The sequence below is a fragment of the Orycteropus afer genome, unplaced genomic scaffold (genome assembly GCF_000298275.1).
Source record: "Orycteropus afer afer isolate SDZICR_OR568_19922 unplaced genomic scaffold, OryAfe1.0 scaffold00006, whole genome shotgun sequence".
Classification (NCBI taxonomy): Eukaryota; Metazoa; Chordata; class Mammalia; order Tubulidentata; family Orycteropodidae; genus Orycteropus; species Orycteropus afer.
The window spans coordinates 18,534,513-18,548,664 of record NW_006921593.1 but is presented as its reverse complement, the minus strand read 5'-3'; the positions used below and the strand labels follow the sequence as shown (position 1 = coordinate 18,548,664).

The window sequence follows — 14,152 nt, the reverse complement described above, 5'->3', positions numbered from 1 at the left end:
GGGGGGCGGGGGGCGGAGCCGGGGACTGTGGGGAGTGCAGATGGTGAGGGGCTGGGGAGAGCGGGGGGCGGAGCCGGGGACTGTGGGGAGTGCAGATGGTGAGGGGCGTGCGGAGCCGGGGACTGTGGGGAGTACAGCGATGACAAGGTGCAGCTGGCCATGCAGACCTACGAGATGGTGAGGGGCGTGTGGAGAGCTGGGGGCGGGGAGCCGGGGACTGTGGGGAGTGCGGAGGGAGGGTGCGGGAGGGGCCATACGGAGGCCACAGGGAGCCCTGGCCAAGCAGACCGACAAGATGGTGGGGGGCGTGGGGAGGTGAGGTGAGGTGGGGGTGACAGGGTGCCTTGTTTCAGCAGAGCTGCGTTAATTGAAAATTCAGTCAAAAGATGGGACCCTTCCAGCTTGACTTTAGTACACCTGTGATTCCTGGGCTGGGCTGCTGTTACTTATTTATTTTGAATTTTTGTTATAAAACATAACAGAAACGTGTTACACATTTACGTATTGTAAGTGCATCACACACTGTAAGTGTGTGGCCTGCTGTGTGTTGACCATGTTTGCCGCCGTCACTGCTGCCCCTCCCCTCGTGTTCCGTCCTCCCACCCAGAAGCTCAGGGCCCTTCAGCTCCGACCCCAACTCCTCTCTCCCGGCGCCTCTGTGCTGTTCTAGAACTTTCCCCTGAAGCCCGTCCAGTGTTGGTGGTCTCTCCTCAGCACAGTGGGTCCATCCACGTTGTGGCCTCCTCCAGGGGTCGGGACATGTCTCTCTGTGGCTGTGTGGCTTCCTGCTGTTCCGTAGCGTGAGGCCCAGTGCCTTTCTGTGCAGGTGGACAAACACATCCGCAGGCTCGATGCAGACCTGGCGCGCTTTGAGGCCGACCTCAAGGACAAGATGGAGGGCAGCGACTTGGAGAGTTCTGGAGGACGAGGGTTAAAAAGCAAGTCTGTTGTTTGTCTCTGTGTCGTTACTGTGGACTTGTGAAGAAATTGTAGACTCTGGTAACCGCCATGCATGTGAATGCTGCTCCTGCTTTAGTGGCTAACGGCCTTTGTCCGGGTGCTTGTTTTTCAGAAGGTCGGGGCCAGAAAGAGAAAAGGGGTTCCCGGGGTCGAGGCAGGAGAGCATCTGAGGAGGACACCCCCAAGAAGAAAAAGCACAAAGGAGGGTAGGAGCCTTTCCTAAAAGGACGTCACCGTCAGACGGTCTGCTCCTGCCCTTGTTGCCCTCTCTTCCTTGTTGCCTTCCGGGGAGAGGGAGGGTAGTGTGGTTCAGATGGAAGACATCCTGACCTGTCTCTGGTCAGAGCAGGGCTTGGTGCCAGGCGTGGAATCACATTTCCGAGTAACCGTGCGCAAACCAGGAGCGAGTTTGTCAGTGATGGTAAAGCTTGCTGCCAGTTTGCTTTGTAGGCTGGAGTCAGTCACGGGTCATAGGATGGACTCGGGCTCCACAGTCGTGGGCCCTGGCGCTGGCCCAGCACCTCTGTGCTGCTCACGGGTCATAGGATGGACTCGGGCTCCATGGTCATGGGCCCTGGCCCGCAGCACCTTTGTGCTTCTCACAGGTCCGAGTTTGCCGACACCATCCTATCGGTGCATCCCTCAGACGTACTGGACATGCCCGTGGACCCAAATGAGCCCACCTACTGCCTGTGCCACCAGGTGTCCTATGGGGAGATGATTGGCTGTGACAACCCCGACGTGAGTGCCCCTGGGATGTGGGCCTCAGGCTCCTGGCACCCCGGCACACGTGGTGCTAACCGTTCTCTCTGCTTTTTGACCCACAGTGCCCCATCGAGTGGTTTCACTTTGCGTGCGTGGACCTCACCACGAAGCCCAAAGGGAAATGGTCAGTTTGGGCACTTGCTGCTCCCTCCCCCTCCTGCCCGCCGAGGCCGTGTGGTGTGGCCCCTGCTGCTCCGAGGCCCGGTGCAGCAGCCAGCGGTGCATGCAGCAGTCCGGGCTCGACGTGGCCAGTGAGCAGTGCTGCACCCCTTCCCATGTGGCCTCTGTACATTGGTGCCTTTGTTTCCAGCTCTCCCTGGCACTCAGTGGTCCTGGGTATAAGGGGTGTGGGGCGTGCTGCAGGGTGGGCCAGGACACGGGCGGGCCAGCAGCCCTACTGATGGCCGGGCAGAGACCAAGTGTGTGCCTTTCTCCTCGCAGGTTCTGTCCGCGGTGCGTTCAGGAAAAAAGGAAGAAGAAGTAGAGAGGCTGGAGGCCCGGGGTTGGAAGAGTGCACTCACGTTTCTCTCCATTCGTGTTCCAATGTTGTTCCTTCATCTGAAAACTGCCTTGTTCCGGCTGTTAGCTAATAACTCAGTGGCCAGTGGTCTCCTTGTTGTTTTGAAGCAAACGGGACACCCGAGCTCATTGGCATAGAGGAGCCTCTCCTGGGAACGTGCCACTGTGACTTTCCTGTTGTGGCTTCACCTGACTGCGTGGGCGCAGTCGCTGCAGTGGAGCACAGCAGCAAGGCCACCACCTGGCCCATTGCCACCACACTGTGATCACAGGGGTGAACCTATGAGGCTTGAGGGGTGCAGACAGCTTCTCTCCCCGTCACGTGCATGTGAGCAGTGTCCCTGTGGCCCAGCCCTCAGGGCAGCAACCACAGACTTGGCAGCAGTGTGCTCCGAGCAGGAACCCTTTCTGGTACCTGGCTCCTTGAGTGAGCAGGGTGAGGGGCGCTGGTCTCCGTGGCGGCCTCGTAGTAGCCCACAGCGTGCTTGTTGCTGGGCAGTCACTTCGACCGGGGAGCCTGTGGTGGCGCAATCTGTGTGTTTATGTGACACACGTCCCTGCTGAAGGCTCTTTCCCTGTTCCATCTCCCAGTGTCATTTTGGGGAAGGCGGGGGAGAGCCTGGTCCATCTGGCCCGTGCAGGTGTATGTGATGGGTTCCAGCTGGAGGGCAGTGACCGAGCATGCCAGGACACCCCATTGTGCTGCTCGCAGCATGAGAGGATGCCTGTCTCCCACCTGGAAGAGAGACTTGTGGGTGGGCCTGAGAGGGGGAGTCCCACGCGTGAAGAGTTGATTTCCTGTGGAAAGAACAGTAGGGCTGGATCCTTCTGGTGGCCCTGTTGACTCTTCTGATGTCTGCCAACAAGAAGGAGGGATGGAGCTGGGGTAGGGGGTACTGTGTCCTGGGAGGCACCTACTCCGTGGGGTGAGGGACTGTGTCAAGTGAGTAACCCCCCCAGGTGATCTGGCGTTGGGTGAGGGGCTATCTAGGTGAGAGTGCTGTAGCGTGAGGGGCTGCCTTGGGTTTGGGTGGTTTAGGTTGGTTCAGTCAGTACTTGGTGAGTGGGAATGGGGCCCCAGGGAACCGTCGTGCTGGCCTCACGGAAAGGATCTCGGGGCTCCTGGCCCATCGTCCTCTCGATGCCTGGCCTCCAAGAACCTAAGAGCAGGGCTCACGCTTATGTGACTGGTGGCCGTGGGCCGGCTCCAGGTGCCCCAGGTTCTGGGAGGTTCCAGGTAGGGTCAGTGGCTGCTGCAGCTTGTCCTGTAGGTCCCCCGTTGAAGGAGCCCCCAAGAACCAACCCAACTGCTCAGGGAGGGAGTGTGGCCACAGAACGGCAGATGTTGTGACTTAGTAGCATGGACTTGTGTTAACAGGTGTCAGAGGCTGGGGGTAAGTCATGGGGTGGGTTTCCTTCACGCTCACGCTGTTTGTGGGGAGGGATTGGTGAGGCAACACCTGGTGACTCTTGAGAAGCTGATCTTTGACTTGAGGTCACACCCCGCGTTTTCACTGCAAAGAGCTACGGTGGTGGGGCTTTCATGGCTGGGCCTCCGTGACCGTCGCGAGGCTTGGGGCTCTGCTTTCCAGGACGGGGGTCCTGATGGGTGGTCATGCTTGCCTGTCGTCGCGAGGCTTGGGGCTCTGCTTCCCGGGACGGACGAGCGCTGCTGGGCCTCTGTGGTGTTGCTCTGGCAGCGCCGGCACCCCCACGTGCAGCTCCCGTGCATACCTGTCCGTGGCTCTGTGCTTCTTTGTTCTTGGTGTTTACTTTGGTTAGTTACAATCGTGTCACCAAACACTCTGCGTGTAGCTTTGGAGAAAACAGAACCCGAGTGGAGTAGGACAGTTCCCTCAGATGTTCTTGGAATACAACCTCATGCCTGTTTGAGAGCTAACACTGTCAGAGTGGGAGTGGGAGGGAAGACGGCCTGGGGTGCAAGGCCTGGTCGCCTTGGGGCTGGATGGTGTAAGGTGGCGTCCTGGCTGGAGCCCCCTCTTACCCATTGTCTGAGTTGGCACTTGCCGGAGCCAGAGGGACGTCTGGGCTGGACCCAGGGAGACTTGCAGCACTGCCTGGGCTGAGGGTGCTGCCTCGTCCTTGGGGTCGCTGGTAAGGAACGTTTTTCCAGAGACGCCAAACCCTACCCCAAGTGCTCAGTGCCTCGGGTCAGAGCCAGCAGGGGGAGGAGCTGCACCTGTAGAGAAGACGCCACACTGAGCCCAGGTCCACGCCATCTGCTGGCATCACCAGGTGGGTTGGGGACTGGCGGTGGCTGAGCAGCTCGCACATGGTGTGGCCCGAGGCAGGTTTCTGGGTGGGTGGGGAAGACAGCTTTACCCTGGCTGCCCCAAAGGCCACAGTGCCCTCGGCCTCCTGAGCCCCTGTTCTCTCTGTGGGCCGCCTCAGCAGTAACGTATCCAGAGTGGCCCTGTGGGCACAGAGCCAGGAGCCTGCAGGGCTCAGTCAGCAGGGAAGCTATCGCGGGCACTGGAGAGGGTACTTTCCTGAATCCAGTGAACAGTGTCGTCTTCGTGACCAGTGCTGAGGGGGTCCGGGCAAAGTGTTCGCACGTGAGTGAGTTCTGCCCTCGTGTGTGTCTCGTGGCGTCAGCTTTACTCGTTTTGTCAGGAAAGGTACCGCAGCTTTAACGTGGATGCCCTGTTCTGTGTTTGAGGAACTATGATCTGTGTTCCCTTTGTAAATGAGAGACTATTGTAAATCTTTTTATTAAATAATGCAAAGATGTATATCTGTATTTTTGGATCACGTTATAGATTATGGATATATTGTTTAATAAATAAAGTATTTTTTGGAATGAGCGTCTGGGAGTGTCCCTGGGAGCTGCTGTAAATGCCTGTGTGGTGCTGGAGACGAGTGGCACATCTGACCCAAGGCTTGAGGGGGATGTGCAGCAGCGTGGGGGCCGCTGTGGGTGCCATCGCCCCTGTGAAGGTGAAGTCGTTCCTCTGACAGTGCCTTGAGAACTGGTAACCATTGGGGTCCAGAAACCTGACTCAAGTTGGAGGGATGGTGCGTTGGGGCCTCTGGCACGTGTCCGGGTGTGAATGAACCCAGACCCCCTGGTCCATGGGGGTGGGGAGGCGAGGGTCCTGAAGAGCCCCCCTGATGCTACCACCCCGAGGGACCACAGTGTGCTGGGGTGCCAGCTCTGGGTCGGGAAGGAGAGGCCTAGCTCTACAGGGTGTGTGTGTGTGCGTGTGCGTGTGTGTGCTCTTCCCACAGCTGTAGGTCGCCTGGTCCACAGATAAGGGCTTATGAGGATCAGGCGACCAATGGTGGGCCACTCATCCTCAAGTTTCCAGTTCCTAACATGTCACTGAACTGGACATACGTGACAACTCTGACTTATGGGGCAATGACCATGTAGGAAGGGCCACGTGGAAGTCTGGAGCCCACAGCAAGGTGCTTTCTTGGCTTGGAGGGTGCAGTCATCCAGCTGCGGGGTTGTTGCTGCAGCGTGTGGCACATGGCTGCCGAGCTGGGAAGTGCTGGGCTTCCCCCTGCACCGGCTTGCAGGGCCCCACAGAAGCCACGCTCACCAAAGCCAGCACTACACCCACACTCACTGTCTCGCCTCATGCTTGCGTTAACGCTTTTGCTCTTCACCATAATCCACTTCAGAGAGCTTCCTCGCAGGTTAATGCTATCCTAGTATCTGGATTAGTTTCCTAGGGCTGCCAGAACAAAATACCATGAAGTGGGCGGCTTTCTAGAATAGATGTTTATTGTTCTGGGACAGTTCTCAGGAGTCCAAAATCAGGGGGACCTGTCCCAGCCTCTCTATCAGCTCTGGTGGCTCCAGGTGGCTTCCTGGCTTGAAGCTGTGGTGTCATGATGTCACTCCTGTCTATGTGTCTCCTTTTTTGAGAACACACCACTTACATGCCACAACATGGAAGAACCTTGGGAACAGTCACCAAAGAACAAATCTTGCATGCTCCCACTTACATGAGCTAAGCAGATACACAGAAACCAAAGTTGATCTACCGAGGTGGGGAGGAGGAAAGGGAGGCTGTAGCTTAGTGGGCATTGAGTTTATGTTGATGGACTCTGGAAAGGTTCTCACGGGCGATTGCACGGCTTGAATGTGCGTGGGATGATTGACTGAATTAGACCCATGGAAACTGTTGAGTTAGCCTGTGCTTTGATGTTTACATGTTCACTACAATTAAAAAAGGATGACCCCCTCTCCAATGTGACCTCGTGTCAACTGAGAACATCTTCAAAGACCCTATTTCCAAACAAAGCCACCTTCACAGGTGTTGGGGGCTAGGACTTCAGCATTTTGGGGGATGCAGTTCAACCCCTAACATTCCACAGAAACCACTCCCATCCACTCACTGAATTTGTAATAGGACTGGAGGGGCAGGAACCCTCTCCTCAGACCAGGGACTGTCAATGAGAATTGGAGGGGCACGTTAGTCACTTGAAGAGTTTTGGGTAACTACTGGGCCGAGGCAAACAAGGTCACCCAGGTGATGGTTGCAGGAAGTGGGGGGAACCACATCAAGGCTGGGAGCTCAGAGGAGTAGCTGGGGAGGAGGCCCGAGCTGGGACTCAGCGCAGAGGAGAAGGCGCAGTCTCTGAGGTGGGGGTGTGGCTGGGAACCCAAGCCTCAGGCTCAATGGGGCTGGGACTTAGCTGAGGACAGACACTACTTCGGCCACCATGGCCGCTTCCCGGAGCTCCGAGGACGGACCAGGAGCTGGGAGTCAAGGCTCCGGGCTTCGCTGGCTCCCGAGGGGGTGTGATGCTGATTTGGGGTTCGGATCGCGCAGGAGCGAAGGACGGACGGGCGGGGAAGGCGTGGGCATCTCTCTCGCAGGGCCTGGCCGGAGACAGGCCGGAGCCCGGCCCAGGGGCGTGCGGACGGGCCGGAGGGGCCCGGTCCGAGGAGACCCTGGGGTCCTGGGCCGGAACTGACTCCTCCAAGTGAAGCCCGCTCCCGGTTGGGGAGGACGCGCAGCTGCAGGAGCTGTTGCGGGTCGGCCCGTGGGGCCAGAGACCGCGGGGCCGCGCTGCGCGGCTACAGGAGGCGGGGAGGCGCCTCTGAGACCAGGCGAGTGCACAAACCCCAGGTTAAGGCCGCGCTGTCCCGGCGGGTCACAGCCCAGCAAAGTCTGGGCAAGGAGTGGGGCAAGGTTCGAGCCTGGGCTGAGTGCGTCCGGGAACAGGGGGCGGGGCCTAGGCCGGAGGCGGGAGGGGCGGAGCCTGAGCTGGAGGCGGGGGCGGGACCTGGGCCGGAGGCGGGGCTCCATGGCGCAGGCTCAGTCCGCTCGCCCCGCCCACTCTGGTGCAGCCGGCGCGAGGCCTGCGGCGCCGCTGGGGACAGGGACGCGGACGTGAGTGCGTGCGCGCGGCCGCCGGGCGCGGGCGGGGGGCGGTGGTTCGGGCCCAAGGGTCTGGGAAGCGGGTGGGGCCCAGGTGCCGCCCTCCCAGGAAGGAGATCTGCCGGACCCGCCGGCTGCGTCGTCACGTGACAGCGCAGGACGTGCGCGCGCTCTCAGGCCGCGCGGCCGCAAGCGAGGGGTCCCCGCGTCCTGCAGCCCCTTACCGGCACCTCGAGGCCCGTGGATGTGGGAGGTCGCAGCCGGGCTGCGGCTTCAGTCGGTCCCCATCCTCATGTTCACGGGGAGGCAGGTGGCTCTGCAGGGCCATGGGCGCCCGGCTGAGGTCCCCCGGCAGGGCGCCCTGCGAGTGTCCCGCCCTTTGTTGTCGTTGCGTGCTGAGTCAGCTCCGACTCGCTGCGACCCAGTTCCTACAACGGAACGACACACCGCCCCGGTCCTGTGCCAGGGCCGCCATCCTTGCTGTACCTGAGTCCGTGATTGCAGCCACCGTGTCAGTGCAGCTCCTTGAGGGCCTTCCCCTTTCCTCCTTCCCTTCACGTTACCTGGGGTGGTAGCCTTCGCCAGGGAAGGTGCCTTATGATACTAGGTCCGAAGGAGGAGAGCCTTCCTCCAAGACCATTACGGCTGTACTTGGTCCAGGACAGAACTGTTGGTTCTTCTGGGAGCCTATGGACTAGTCAGCATAGGCCGACCGTGTTGTATTCAGCTTCTCTTGATTGCTTGAAGGTTTGTGGCAACCCTTCCTCCATCAAGTCTGTAGGTGCCATTTTTCCAACGGCATGCCCTCACTTAGTGTCTCTGTGTCCCATTCTGGTGATCCTCACAGTACTGGAAACTTCCATCATCCTATTGCACACCTCACCACTTGTCTGTCCGCTTGTCGTATGGTGGTTGCTGGCGTGTTGCTGTGGAACTGGAGGCTATGCCACCAGTATTTCAAATACCAGTAGAGTCACCCATGGTGGACAGGTTTCAGTGGAGCTTCCAGACTGACAGACTCAGAAGAAGGAAGGGGCCATCCACTTCTCGAAGAACTGGCCAGTGAAAACCTTACGAATAGCAGTGAAACACTGTCTGATATATTACTGGACAACTTTTTGAATAGCCCTGAAACATTGTCCAATACAGTGCCGGAAGATGAGCCCCTGAGGTCAGAAGTCACTCAAAATAGGACTGGGGAAGAGCTGCCTCCCCAGAGTAATGATGTGGATGGAGTAATGCTTTCCGGACCTCACTGGCTGATGTGGCGCAACTCAAAATGGGAAGAAACAGCTGCAAACATGCATTAGTAATTGGAACATGGAATGTATGATGTATGCATCTAGAAAAATTGGAAGTTGTCAAAAATGAAATGGAATGCATAAATGGGTGCATTGAACACCAGTGACCGAAAACCAGAGGAATTGTGGGATGACATCAAGAGCAACATCCATGAAGAAAGCAAAAAAATCATTAAAAAGGAAAGGAAGAAAATGGGTGTCAGAAGAGGCTCTGAAACTTGCCTGTGGTGGTTAAGTTTGTGTGTCAAGTTGGCTAGGCTTGGTTGAGTGGCTGGGCAGCTGACTGTAGTATTCCCCATGATGAGACTGATAATCATCTCCATGGTGGAATCTATTGTGAGCAGCTGAGTAGCTGCCTTTGTGTATGTGGTCTGCTTCCTGTATATAAGAAACAGCTTTGGGAATGGTCTCTACCTTATGGCCTGCTTGTACCCTGCATGTAGCCGTGTTGTTGTTCAGTAGCCTGCCATGCTGTACTGATCCTGGGACTTTCAATGGACTTAAATCAATGGCCTGCTGTGTGGTTTGGTAAAATCTGGACAGTGCCATTTTATTTGTCAATCTTGGGCTTGTTAGCCTCAGCAGCCACTAGCTGCCTGAGTGAAGAAATGCCTCTAGCTTTAGTGGGCCAGAAGTAAGAGGCAGAGCTAAAGTCCAAAAGGTTAAGGGGCTTTCACACAGCCCCTAGAGCCTGGCAATTTGAATTTGGACTTAAAGCCTTCAAATTGTAAGGGTGAACTCCTGTTTGTTAAGGCCATCCCATTTGTGGTATACTCTTGTCAGAGCGGCACTAGGGAACCAGAACATTGCATTTGAATGGAGAGTAGCTAAAACAAAATGGAAGAAATGACAAGATCAAAGAGCTGAATAGAAGATTTCAAAGAGCAGCTCGAGAAGACAAAGTCAATTATAATGAAATGTACAAAGACTTGTAGTTGGAAAACCAGAAGAGAACACGCTTGGCATTTCTCAAACTGAAAGAACTGAAGAGGAAATTTTAGCTTTGAGTTGCAATATGAAAAGATTATGTGGGCAAAATATTGAATGATGCAGGAAGCATCCAAAGAAGATGGAAGGAAGACACAGAGTCACTGTACTAAAAAGAATTGGTCAATGTTCATCCATTTCAGGAGGTGGCACATGATCAAGAACCAATTGTATTGAAGGAAAAAGTCGAAGCTACACTGAAGGAATTGGTGAATAACAAGGCTCCAGGAACTGACAGAGTACCCATTGAGATGTTTCAACAAACGGATGTCCCGCTGGAGGCACTCATTTGACTATGCCATGAGATTTGGAAGACAGCTACCTGGCCAACTGACTGGAAGAGATCCATATTTGTACCCATTTCAAAGAAAGGTGATCCCACAGAATGTGGAAATTACTGAGCAATATCATTAATATCACACACAAGTAAAATCTTGCTGAAGATAATTCAAAAACAGTTGGAGCAGTATATTGACAGAGAACTTCAAGAAATGCAAGCTGGATTCAGAAGAGGACGTGGAATGAGGGATATCATTGCTGATGTCAGATGGATCTTGGATGAAAGCAAAGAATACTAGAGAGTTATTTACTTGTGTTTTATTGACTATGCAAAAGCATTGGACTGTGTGGATCATAACAAATTATGGATAGCATTGAGAAGAATGGGGATTCTAGAACACTTAATTGTGCTCATGAGGAACTGGTATAGAGACCAAGATGCTTTCGTTCGAGCAGAGCAAGGAGATACTGCATGGTTTTGAGGCAGGACACACCCAATTTTGAGAAAAGGAAACTTAGAGGGTGGAAACCCCCTAACAGGCACTCCCTCCCCCTTTTCCCACATCTTCCAGCTGTGCACGCTTCTGTTTCTGAATACTTGCCGGCTTGCGTCTTTTAGAAAGTAACCAATCACCCCACACCCCAAAAACCCTGGAAACAAAAACTTATAAAACCCCTGCGTGGCCTTTGTTCAGGGCTCAGTCACTGGATGGGAATCCACAGAGCTGAGTGTCAACACAAATAAGGGTCCTTCCTTTTTCACCATCTTGCTCGATGTCAGCTTAGCGTTTCCCTTGGCGGCTCGGGTAACAGTTTACAGTCAGAGAGGGAGTGCGTAAGGATTGTTCCTCGCAGCATACTTATTCCATCTGTACGCTGAGCAAATAATCCAAGAAGCTGGACTATATGAAGAAGACCGTGGCATCAGGATTGGAGGAAGACTCACTAACAACCTGCAGTAGGTGGACGATGCAACTTTGCTTGCTGAAAGTGAAGATGATTCGAAGCACTTACCAATGAAGATTAAAGACTACAGTCTGCAGTATGGATTACACCTCAACATAAAACAAATCCTCACAACTGGACCAATAAGCAGGATCACGATAAATGGAGAAAAGATTGAAGTTGTCAAAGATTTCATATTACTTGGTTCCACCATCAACACCAATGGACGCAGCAGTCAAGAAACCAAACAATGTTTTGCACTGGGCAAATCTGCTGCAAAAGACCTTTTTCAAGTGCTGAAGAGCAAAGATGACTCTCTGAAGACTAAGGTGTGCCTAACTCAAGCCATAGTATTTTCTATTGCCTCACATGCATGTGAAAGCTGGACAGTGAATAAGGAAGAAGGAGGAATAGTTGGCGCTTTTGAGTTGTGGTGTTGGAGAAGAAAACTGCCTGCCAAAAGAGCTAACATCTCTCCTGGAGGAAGTGCAGCTGGAATGCTCTTTGGAAGCGAGTATGGCCAGACTTTGTCTCATCTACTTTGGTCATGTTGTCAGAAGGGACCAGTCCCTGGAGAAGGATATCATGCTTGGTTAAGTGGAGGGTTAACAAAAAAGGGGAAAGCCCTCAATGAGATGGACTGACACAGTCACTGCAGTGATGGGCTGGGGCATGGCAAGGATCATGGGGCGGCACAGCACTGGGCAGTGTTTCATTCTGCTGTCCGTACAGTTGCTATGAGTTGGAGCCGACTCGATGGCACCTAACAACAACAACACAACAACAATTGCACATTGAGTAGACTACAGTAAAGTATAAACATCACTTTAATGTACACTGAGAAACGAAAAAGGGAGCTCTGGTGGCGTAGTGCCTAAAGCATTTGACTGCTAACCAGTAGGCCGGCAGTTTAAACCCACCAGCCACTCCTCGAAAGGAAGATTGGGCAATCTACTTCTGTAGTGATACTGCCTCGGAAACCCAAGGAGGGGTTGCTATGAGTCAAGTCTGACTCGATGGCAGTGAGTTTTTTTTTTTTTGAGGGGAAACCAAAAAATTCATGTGAGTTGCTTGACTGCTACAGTGGTTTTGTTCTCCAAGTTATATCTTCACCAACACAATATTGAAGGCCGATGTCCCTTCCCTACTCCCTTAAATCCCAGCTGTCTTCATCCCGAGGGGAGAGGAACTGTTTCTAAATGTTAAACTGAAACCCCAGAGAGCCAGCAATGGTCACAGGTGCACAGGGAGCTCTCCAGCGTGGACCCTGCAGCCAGGCAGGGCAAGGGCACACCCTCCCGGCTGCTGCGCCTCCAGGACCCCACATGACGGCTAGAGCCCCAAGCTTCTCCAAGGCCCTGTACCTCCAGGACCCTGCGTCCCTCCAGCACCCAGCACCTCCCCCAGAGCCCTGGCTTCCTCAGGGTCCCGCACCCTCAGGACCCAGCATCCCCCAGGACCCTATACCCCTAGGACCCCATGTGCCCCTCTAGCACCTCCAGAGCCTCAACCTCCTCAGGGCCCTGTACCCCCAGGACCCCATGGCATCCTAGGAGCCTGTCCCCTGCAGGACCCTGTGTCCTGCAGCCTTCCGCCCCCTTCGCCCCGAACATCTGCTGCATGGCATCCTGTCCCTTCCTGCACTCTGGAGGTGGGGTGGTTGCCACACACACCTGTGTCTGGGTGTCCCCTGTGTGGGGACCCTATCACATTCCGGAGCTGCAGTTCCCCATGACTTGTTTTTCAGGACGGAACCATGTGGCCTCATCTCTTGCCCAGGTGGCCGGCCTGGCTCTTCAGGGCTGCTCCAGGCTGGTGGCAGCAGGGCCATCCCCACGTCCCGGTGAGGACCGTGTGTGCACCAGGGGCCACTGTGGAGCAGAGGAGGCGGCCCGGTGGCCCTTGGGGTGTCCAGGGGGCCAGCCCCCTCGCCCACAGGGGCTGTTCCTCAGCTTCCTCCCACCCAGATGATGTGCCGCTGACCACGGAACGCTACCCTGTGCAGCGTCTGCCCTTTGCCGTGGTGTCTGAGGAGGACCTGGCCGCCTTTGAGCTCATCCTCCCTGGCAGGGTTGTCACCGGCGCTGAGGAGCTGGCAGCTGTGAACGTGGACTGGCTGAGGACTATGCGAGGTAGGCCGGGACTGCCAGCCCGCCTACCTGGGAGAGGAGGCAAAGAGAGGAGGAGGTGGGCGGGGCTGGGGAGCTAGGCTTGACCGTCTGGTTTTCGTCTAGCTAAAGGGCTTGCTCTGTGAGCACCTCTTGTGCCTTTGAAGTAAAGCTGCCTTGTGTGGTTAAAGCCAAAACCCAAACCAAAAACCAAAGTGTTCAGCAAAGAAAACCTGCAGTTGTCTGTCGGTGGCATATGGTGCTCTGATGGGCGTGTCAGTCCCCAGCTTCTGTCTTAGTCACAGGGTGGCCCTAACAACGGACCACCAACTGGGTGGTTTAAACTGAAGAGTCCCGTCCTCTCGCAGTTGTGGGAGCCTTTGTTGGTGGGTGCCATTGAGTTGGTCTGGACTCTTAGTGAGTCCCGTTACAATGGAACGGGACACCGCCGGGTCCTGCCAGCCTCAGAATCCTTGCTGTGCTTGAGCCCAGCGTGGCAGCCCTGTGTCGGCCGTCTCGTGGCGGGCCCTCCCCGTCTTCGCTGACCCTCCACTGTACTGAGCATGACACCCTTCTGCAGGGAATGGTCCCTTCTGACAACATGACCACAGTAGGTGAGACTGTCTCACCACCCTCGCTTCCAAGGAGCATTCTGGCTGCACTTCTTCCGGGACAGATCTGCTAGTTCTTCTGGCGGTCTGTGGTACTCTCAGCGTTCTTTGCCAGCACCACAACTCAAAGGCATCGGTTCTTCTTCGGTCTTCCTTATTCGTTGTCCAGCTTTCACGTGTGTGGGTTGATTGAAATACGGACTTGGCTTGGTGCACCCTAGTCCTCAGGGTGACGTCTGTGCTTCTGGAAGCTAGCAGCCTGTAAAGCAGGGTGTGCACAGGGCTGGGCTTCCTCGGCCGGCTCTAGAGGAGGATCCTTC

At 55.4% G+C, this 14,152-nt stretch overlaps 2 protein-coding genes across 2 annotated transcripts in view; both read left to right on the top strand.

Annotated features, from left to right (window-relative positions):
- The window catches only part of ING5 (inhibitor of growth family member 5), a 14,799-nt gene extending 12,590 nt beyond the window's left edge, over positions 1-2,209 (top strand). Inside the window, exons 4-8 of the mRNA XM_007941362.2 lie at positions 827-938; positions 1,073-1,166; positions 1,566-1,701; positions 1,788-1,849; positions 2,167-2,209. Coding sequence (XP_007939553.1) covers positions 827-938; positions 1,073-1,166; positions 1,566-1,701; positions 1,788-1,849; positions 2,167-2,209 — 447 coding nt within the window. The remainder of the gene's footprint in view (positions 1-826; positions 939-1,072; positions 1,167-1,565; positions 1,702-1,787; positions 1,850-2,166) is intronic.
- A 10,660-nt stretch (positions 2,210-12,869) lies between these two features.
- Positions 12,870-14,152, top strand: part of D2HGDH (D-2-hydroxyglutarate dehydrogenase) — a 37,126-nt gene continuing 35,843 nt past the window's right edge. Inside the window, exon 1 of the mRNA XM_007943249.1 lies at positions 12,870-13,245. Coding sequence (XP_007941440.1) covers positions 12,870-13,245 — 376 coding nt within the window. The remainder of the gene's footprint in view (positions 13,246-14,152) is intronic.